The sequence below is a fragment of the Carlito syrichta genome, unplaced genomic scaffold (genome assembly GCF_000164805.1).
Source record: "Carlito syrichta isolate Samal-C Ts95f unplaced genomic scaffold, Tarsius_syrichta-2.0.1 Scaffold304692, whole genome shotgun sequence".
NCBI classification, from domain to species: domain Eukaryota; kingdom Metazoa; phylum Chordata; class Mammalia; order Primates; family Tarsiidae; genus Carlito; species Carlito syrichta.
In genome coordinates this window covers 21,616-31,309 of record NW_007248788.1, presented here as the reverse complement: position 1 = coordinate 31,309, position 9,694 = coordinate 21,616, and the positions used below count along the sequence as shown (strand labels likewise).

The window sequence follows — 9,694 nt, the reverse complement described above, 5'->3', positions numbered from 1 at the left end:
TTATGTGAAAACATGTTTATAGTGCCAACTCCTAACCCAATTTTCTGGCTGATAACTAGAGAACAAAGGATGTCATGTCATTTGCTAAAGATGAAAGACCATTTTCTTACAAATGATGATTCACTAATAACTCACTCTTATCAGTATTTGCAGCTTTCAAACTCTCTGCTGTCTGACCTTGTGAAATCCTTGACTCTCTCTCTGAGCTTTAATTAGACAATATACATGTTTTCAAAGTGTATTCTTTGAAACATGAGCTCCATAAAATGCTCCTAAAAAGGGGGATAGATTTCATGACTAATAAGTTTGAATAAATGCTGAATACTATATCCCTTTACGTCTGAAATTAACAAATACATGCACATTGGTGTACAAAAGAAGAAATCCAGTACCCCAGTGCACAAGTTCAAATACTAGCTCCATCACTTACTAAATATAGTAACCCTCTGCAAGACACACAATCTTTTATACCTCAGTTTCCTCATCTATGAAATGGAGACAACAGTAGTACCCCACTTATACAAATGGAAGATTAACTATAAAGATACATAAAGGACATGATAAATGCTAGTCATTATTGTTATTATCACTGTCATCATCATCAGAATCCTCACCAACATCAACATAATCTTATTACAAATAAACATGGCCGGGCTTGGTGGTTCAGCCTGTAATCCCAGCACTTTGGGAGGCCGAGGCAAATGAATTGCCTGAGCTTGTGGGTTCGAGACCGGCCTGGGCAACTGCACTCTGCACTCCAGCCTGGGCGATGGAGTGAGACTCCAACTCAAAAAAACAAAAACAAACAAACAAAAATGTCCAGGCTCCGCCCTTGGAGATTCAAATTTATTAAGTCTGGGGTATAGTCTGATCCAGATGAAGATGCAGAGGTTCATCTGTATTAAGAACATGTCCAAGGGAATACTAAAGACAGGATTCAAAGCCAGACCCAATTGCCTGGTGGGGAGGGGTCACACTTATGTCCATACACAAATTTAGTAAATCCTTTAAATGACTAACTCTGTGGTCCTGCAAAAAATGTACAGTTCCCTACCAAAATGGGCTTGTAACATCATAAACTCATGATTTCTTAAGCGGTAACTCAATAAAAGAAAATGCAGTTCTATGCAGCTGGCACACACAGGTTTTCAAAAAAAAAAAAAATCCTGAGTAGCAGTAGCACTAATAACGTAAAAATGTTATTTGTGAGTCACAGCTTAGCAAATCAAATCTGAAAACAAGACATTATTTTCTTAGAAATAAAACACTTATGATTGCTATTATTTCAGTAGGCTTCACTGCCACATTGTTGATTTCCACAGGTCCTCTTACTGTCAGTACCAGACAAATTTCCAGGGCACTTGAGAATCATTCTGAAGGTGGTGGCAATCTTCTCACCACTTCCACAGCAATCTTCAGGTAAGCTTTGGCCTAGAAAAAAACAGACTCATTTCTTCTGTATTTCTCCCCAGCAGACATTAAATGACTCACGAACTGTTTGCCACAGATGCCTTCTGTGTTTGATAGGAAAAAGGCTGAGTGAGATGAGGAAATTCAGCAGTAGGAAAATAATTCTATATTACTGCAGGTGGGGCAGGGGAGAAAAGATTTTAGATTATTTGGAGGATAATTATTTGGAAGGTTACTTTCTGAAGTAACATTTAGTACCAGCAATTACTGTTTTTCAAACTTTAATCCCAGTGTCAGCAAATTAGCAACCCAGTCTAGGTGCAGAAAAATTACACTTTCTTCTTCTGACAAAGTGATATCCTGAGTCAGATACTTTCAAAACTTCTTTGGCATAAGAGTTGTTAGTCATCTTAAGGAGGACTACTTTTTACCACCCTCTGGTTTATCTTTGGAAAACATTTTCTTTATCTTTCTGAGAACGCTGTGCAATACTAGCAACAAACACCTATAGGTTCTTTCATTTGGTAAATTTGGGGTGTCATGAGAGAATTCCTGGTTCAGTTGTTAACACTCTATGGGGCCCCCTGTGCCATGCAACACTTAGAGAAGCTCCAAGTTCCATGTGGACACAAACTAACCTAATGCCCGCATGTTCTAGTTGGTCATGACATTTGCATTTTGGGAGTTCTTTTAAATAACTGCAATGCACATATCACTTATTTCCTCTAACTTATTTCATAAAAAGTAATTGCAGAACACAACAGTAAGATTTTCTAAAACCATTAATTTCTACATCGATGTACTTACAGTTATGCACATGCTACTACTACTAATGATAATAGTGAAGACTTACTGAGCTAAATATTAGCCAGGCATTATTTTATTTATCCTCACAGTTACCATTGGGTAAATCCTGGCATTATTCCCACTTTATAGATAAGAAGACCAAGACCCAGGAAGTTGAAGACTCTCATCCAAAGATTACACAGTTAGTAGGAGATGAGCATAGTTTTGAACCCAGGCTGACCAACTCCCAGATTTCACACAGTGAAAGGAGATGTTTATAGTCTGTTTGCCCCAACTTGATAAGGGCCTTAGGTGTGTTTCACACATCTCCATTTTTAAATACCATGCTTGAGATCTAAGAGTTGAATCATGTTTTATTTTGCCTGAAAAGTGTTAAAACATGAATAAGGCTTCAGTTTTTTAACTGAGTGCCTACTATACCAAATACTTCACGTAAATAATCTCACTTAGGCATGTATAACAAACATCATCAGCTCAGTTTGGATGATGAAACTGGGAGTTATTTGCTCAAGTCATGAAGTAAAGAGACTAGAAAATATTCAAACCTGGGTCCAACTTATTCTGAAGTCCAGCTCTTTCCATTATACCACATATTAAACAGTAAGCCCAAAATACAAGTAATTATAATCATGATGCATAGTCCAAAAATGATTTTACACTGTATAGCTAACAGAAACCATAGTTTTTGTTTAAAAATGGAAATAACTTAAACTTACAAAAAAAATAGTTCTCTCAGATCTAATGTGCTGATTTTCACCCGTGCATCTTTATAAATACCTTGCTCTTCTACTAGCTTTTTATGCCTAATATTTTGTGATGAAAATTTAAAGTTCACTAAAGGCCAGGTGTAGTGGCTGGTGCCTATAATTCAAGCACTTTGGGAGGCCAAGGCAGGAGGATTACTTGAGACCAGGAGTTCAAGACCAGCCTGGGCAACACAGCTAGAGCTTGTCTCTTCAAAAAAAATTTTAATTGGTCAAGTGTGGTGGTACACACTTGTAGTTCTAGAAACTCAGGAGGCTGAGGAGGAAGGATCACTTGAGCCGGGGAAATGAAGCTGGAGTGAGTTACCACTGCACTCCAGCCTGGGCAACACAGTGAGACCCTATCGCAAATAAATAAATATATAAATACATACATTAATACAAAGTTTACTGAAGCAAGCTAAGACAAGGCCATCATTCTGTAATCTTTCAGTACTTATCTACGTTAAATTAAAGACATAAATCTACCAGAATACTAAAAATACTGAATGATTCCAGAATAATCAGATTTGCTACATTTAACCTTTCCTTATTAATGGACTATTTCCAAGTGTAGAACTCCAATATAACATGCTGAAAGTAATGGTTACATTGTCATCTGCTGAACACTCACTAAAAGTGCTTAGTTTAACAGTTTCAATTTCTAAAAAACTGTTGAGACTAAATTTTTTAAATGATGCATTATTGTTTCAACAAATATTCTTTGGTTCTTGTTGCATGCAAGGCATTGTGTTGGGAAATGTGTGGAATGCAATGATATAAAAGGAAGGCAGAATAGCTTACTGGTAAGGAGTTGTTATCTTGAAATCAGACAGGCATACTTTAGAACCTTGGCTTCATTACTTATTAGTTGGGAGACAGACCTTTGGCAAGTTACTTAACTCGTCTAGGTTCAATTTTCACATCTGTAAAATGGTTATAATAATAGTATCTACCTCAAAGGGTTTGGGGGAGTATTAAGTGAGAATAAAGCATATGAAATGCTGGCACAGAGGAAGCAAATGAGAAATATCAGAAGTTGCTATTATTAAAATTATGCTCTTAAGACATTTATAACCTCATTGAAAAGTTCATATGGTCATGTCCTTTGGGCACTTTTCCCACCTGAAAAATAATTAAATTAAATCCTTCTCTTTTATTTAATCCATAACTAGTAAAAAGATAATCTATGAAAATCATATGTGAAAGACATGATTGAGATTTCCCAAATTTAAGGCGCTCTTCCTTCATCAATTCAATTCTGCACAGACTAACCCTTCTCTCCTATTCAAGATCTTGTTATGAGGCCATCTAGAGGCATAGATAATCCAGGTGGACCCTAATTGTCTCTCTATCATTAACGAGCCACAGAAAACGGATGGTAACCAAAGTGCACGAAGTTTTATGGTGGTTTTTTTCCTTCATCTTTGTTTTAAATATGTGAGGTTCTAGTTTACCATGCACAGTCATGTAAGACTGTGAGATGAGAATTTAGAAATTATAAAATAATAAAGGTTCCACTTATATTTGAAAGTCTTTACCAAGGATATTTTATAGCACATCTTTCTGTAGTTAATATTTTTACTTGATAAAAAGGAGAAAACCACAAAATTATCAATCAATCATGAGTCCATTTTGTGCTCCTGGTCTCAATCAAAGGCAAAAAGTAGTTTTTTAGTAGAATCAGCAATTTTAATCACATCAGCATGAGACAATGCTATTGAATTTAAGAGTTCTGAATTCTAGGCATAATCATCTCTCCCTTCCTCTATTGCTTTCTCTGGCAATTTGAAGTTTCACTTACCTTTTCTACGTGGTAAACATGTGCAGAGGGTTTTGCTCATCTGCTGAAGAGGCAGCAGCCTGTTGGTACTTTTTCATTGGTACCACCAGCCCTTTCAACTTTTCCAGTGATGCCTTACATCTACCACAACACATATCTTTAAATTAATTACTGCCTTTTGAGTGTTTGCCTCTTTTGAAAGTTAAATGTTATATCCCTAATGCCTACTTTTAAAGGATTTCATGGGCAAAGAATGAGAGCTCTGACACCGGGGTTGGGAAGAGGGGGTGATGGAACACAGAGAAGAGAAGGTAGAATAAGAAGGAAGACAGAAAGCTAAAGATGAAACTTATACTGATTTACAATTTTGTCTCTGGTTAAATCCTTAAAAGCAAACACTAAAAATGTCAGTCTAACGTGCCAATAATTAACAACTAATTTTATAGGTTCCATCACATTAAATTTTGCAGTTTATCATATTGGAAAAAAACCATGTTCTTCATTCTTTAAATGAAGACATGCAGGTAGAATGGGCAGTAAGCTTCCATGAATACAGCAGGATCTGTTGAGAGAGCTGTAACTAGTTTCTGAGAGTACATTTCTATTTTAGTTCACAGGGGAAAGGGGAGGAGGTTTATCAGGAGGCAAGATTCATCAAAAGACTAACCGGAAGGTTTCTGATTTGAGGATTCAGTTCCAGCTTCCTAATGTCTCAGAGTTAATTATATCTTCAATGTTGAAGCTGGGAATTCTACTCTCATCTCATAACTCAAATTCTGCTACTCTGATTTTTAAATGTCAACAAAGAGTGATATTTACTTGGTGCTATGTCAAGGACATAATGAACCCAGTCCCTTAATAAAGGGAAGAAGAAAGACATTTAGTGTCATGACATCTTATACAAAAAGTTTCAGAAGACAATAAATACAGTTCTATTCTACCTGGCATTTTTCAAACTATTTTCAAATTATTATCTCATTTAATCTTCCTCATTATGACATCAAATTATAGATGAAGAAAAGGTTCAGAGAGGTTAGGAAACTTGTTTAGGGTCACACTTAGAAAGTGGCAAACTTGGTAATGAAACTCCATGCTGACTTACATTTAGTGCTTTTTCTTCCAAAAGACCCCATTTGAGATTTTAACAAAGCTCTTGTTCAATTCCCCGGAAAAACGCACCTTCACACATTCTGGATATAATTTCAGGGGATTCTGAGACCCAGGATAAAAACCTCTGTGTATGCCCTAGAGTTATGCATGCAATAGGACCCGAGGGACAGACTGCTCACCTTTCCCTCTATGTCTCTGTGATATGATGAAAGGAGCTGAACTGAAAACTAGCCTAATCTTGCAATTAATTAGTAAATGAAGCAGATTACTAATTGGGAGGAGAATGGATGGGCTGTAGTATCAGAGCTGGTATGAAACTGGCCTCTAGTACTGTCTTGGACAAGTTCCTTAATGTAAATAAACCTCTACTTCTTCACCTGAAAAAAACAGAGATTATATCTACCTCACAAAGATGTTACAAAAATTAAAAGATAATGCTATTCAATGCACCTAAGCACTGTACCAGTCTCTTATAAGGAATTGTAGAAATCATAACTATTAGTATAGGACCCAGAAGGTGATATAATAGAAAGAGATCAACATTTATAAGGAGCAGACTTATCTTTTAATCACATCTTACCATTTAATAGCTCTTTGACCTTGGGAAAATTATTTTTTAACTTCCTTGAGCCTCAGTTTCCTCGTCTACAATATGAGGATTACTTATATGTTGCATTAAATTGTTGTCAGGATAGAAAAAATTTAATTAAAATACCTAACAGTGTCTGGCACACTGTAATTGCCATTATTATTAGCAAGATGATTAATAATAATAAATATCCACAATCTAAGAATAGGAAGTAATAGCTTCCATGGAAAGGGAACAAAATACAAGGTGCCATTTTTCTTTTTCTTTTTTTTTTTTTGCCTTTTCATGGCCATGTCTAAATCTTAAAATTTATTAGAAGTCTTTACATTGAAGGCTGATATTGTAGGATACAAATTACCACCATTTTAAAAGAGATATCACCAAATCAAACCTAGCTCAAACCACAAAGGGTTAGGCTGTCTTATGACTCTCATAAATGTCACCCAGCAACAGTAAAATAATTGGTCATATAGTTACATGAAGGTAGACCAGATTATAAAAACAAGTAACTCCAAAAAACTCTATAGCCACTGTTGTTCAGAGTTTCAAAGCATATTATCTTTGGATGGTTGCTATATGTTCTCTGTTATATTACATTCCTCTAACTTCTTTGAAATGTTTCTTATTTTTGGAGAATGTCAAAGAGAAAACAATAATGAACAAGTGAAAAAATATTAAAAATTTAAACCCATAACTGAAATCAGTTGGTAAGTAATTATTCATATTCATTCAAAATCACTATGGAATGTCTTTAAATAGCCTGTTCTCAGGAAGCACTTAAAAGTGTGCAATTTTTAAAATTCCTCAATTTTCATACAACCTTTTCGTTTACTACATAGAGTAAAGCACACCTACAGTAGTTGGGATTGGCAGACTTTAGTTATGAAAGTGATAAAGAATTATGGTTTCTGTTTATCTGAAAGATTTCTAAGAAAGACTGAAAGGAAAATTTAAGATGTAATACCTAAAAGGCAAAAAACTAAAAATAATGACAACTGCTATACTGTATTTACTCAGATTGTCCTGCCAGCAACTCAATCACCTATACCAGAACTGCTGACCCCTTAAGAAAGGGAAAGGACCTCTGAAAGAGATGTCTCAAAAGGAATCTGCTTATCCAAGATTTCTGACTGTGAACTTACTCTTACTTTACAGCTCTAACCAAGCGTGGCTCTTGCATTTTCCAGTTTACAGAAGATTAGAGGAAGCAAACTAGAATATAAGGAGTAGAGTTATGTATGGACAAATAATAGTACTATAAAGTTATACCCATCAGTTGAGGGGGAACAAAAGAAAAACTATTAGGAGATTGATTAGGGCTGTTCAGCAAAGGAACACAAAAATTACATCAAAACTGCTGTACCAGATGATGATTCAGTTTCTAAGTTAATAGCAAGTGCTATTTAGGGAAGAAGAAATATGAATGATTGATTTCATTTCTATTTTTAAAAGATTAAAATAAAAGATTTTATGCCTGAAGATTTTATGTTTCAGCAACTTTGAAACTCTATCAACTGTATCCCCAATGGTGTTGGCTAATGAAACACTCATCTTTTCACTCCACCTCCCCAATCATATTTATGAAAATAAATGCAATGAAAATCCCATCTCTAGTAGTTTACAAAATTACTGCATATCCAACTCAATACTTTCTTATATTAAGTTCTCTTCTCCCAGCAATCAGCTGAACTTCTAATACTGAAATATAATAACCTTGGGCAGTTAGATATTGCTAATTAGCAAGATAATAATTTTACAAACTCTCATCGTTCATGGTCATCATGAGCAAAATTGTTGGAAGATGATTTTTCTCTAGGTGAACTTCTTCAGCACTGGCAGCTTACCTTATATAATAGTAACTTAAGGATGCTTTGGACAAGTTAACTAATCCTTGCTTATATATATGTACGACAGATAGATAAGCTTAACCTTCTCAACTTTCTCTCTGTATATCAAAAAACAAATATCCTAAAAAAGAAATAAAAATGCATGCTGAAAATGTAACTTACCTCATCACTTTCAGGCTGTGAAAATACAATCGGCTGGCCTGTGTCTGAAGCTTCCCTTATATTAAGGTGTAAGGGAATGTCTCCTGAAAGAGTCCACCATATATCCATTAGTACGAGGAAAGTTTATATAGGCATTTGGAATCTCACTATTTGAACTCTGAAAAGAAACAAAATCTGAACTAAATTGATTCAAATCAACTCAAGTTATGACTATATTTAAGGTGATAAATCTCTGAAAAATAAATTTCAAATGAAAATTCCCAGGGGCAAAATATTCCATTTGATGGGAGGACAGTGATTGTACATGTATAAATGAAAGCTGTGTGGCAGCCAATCAAGGGAGGAGGCCTCTGATTTATTATCTGTGAGAACTCCCCACAAGAAACAGTTTAGAAGGCATTGTAAATGATCACTCCCTTCAATATCTGCTACAGACACGCCATGCCACATAATATGAGAAATTGGGAGAAGAGAAAAATAGGGAGTAGTTGATAAAAAGTACAATAAAATAATCTTCCTGATATTGGCAGATAAGTGAGCTCAAAGAACTACTGAAAAGTAGGCCAGACCTGTTAACTGTCTCTTTGTCAGACAGGATTATCTTTCTCTTATTATTTATGAGTGTATGTAGCATTATATATAACTTGTGAATTTTGTGAGACCTCAGGAATATAATAAGAATCTCCAAAATACAGACTGAGGTTTGAGAGGTTGTATGTTCTTCCAGAGGATATATTACTATTAGGTAGTAGAATTTAGGAGCAAAATGCCCTGACTCAATATCCAATATACTCTTTCTACCACACCATCACAAATGAAATCTATCAAAGGCTCCGATGTAAAATGCAGAAAGTGGACTCAAGTAGAAGAGTTAACTTATCATAGCATTCAGCATTCTCATAACTACTCTAATCCATGCAAAGGTTATTGAGATGTATGTGTGTATGTGCGTATGTGTCTGTGTGTGTGTGTGTGTGTGTGTAGTATTTTATTCAAATAAATCATTCAGCACCATGTCAGGCAATGTAAATAATGAAGAAATTCATGTTTAAAAAATTGTACAAATCATATTATGAAGTACATGGAAGAGGAACTGATATTTCATGCTCTTCTTGTCAGCAAATTTTTTTTTTTTTTTTTTAGTTGGAGTCTCACTCTGTCACCCGGACTGGAGTGCAGTGGTCGCTCCCGGCCACCACAGCCTCGCCTGCTGGGCTCTGGCGATCCTTCCGCCTCAGCCTTC

The 9,694-nt window shown here is 35.5% G+C and overlaps 1 protein-coding gene across 1 annotated transcript in view; it reads right to left on the bottom strand.

Annotated features, from left to right (window-relative positions):
* Positions 1-815: 815 nt before the first annotated feature.
* NUBPL (nucleotide binding protein like) overlaps positions 816-9,694 on the bottom strand; it is a 27,597-nt gene continuing 18,718 nt past the window's right edge. Inside the window, exons 3-4 of the mRNA XM_008060670.1 lie at positions 8,452-8,534; positions 816-1,431 (exon numbers count right to left, since the gene is read on the bottom strand). Of these exons, the coding sequence (XP_008058861.1) occupies positions 1,369-1,431; positions 8,452-8,534 (146 nt within the window). The 3' untranslated portion in view covers positions 816-1,368. The remainder of the gene's footprint in view (positions 1,432-8,451; positions 8,535-9,694) is intronic.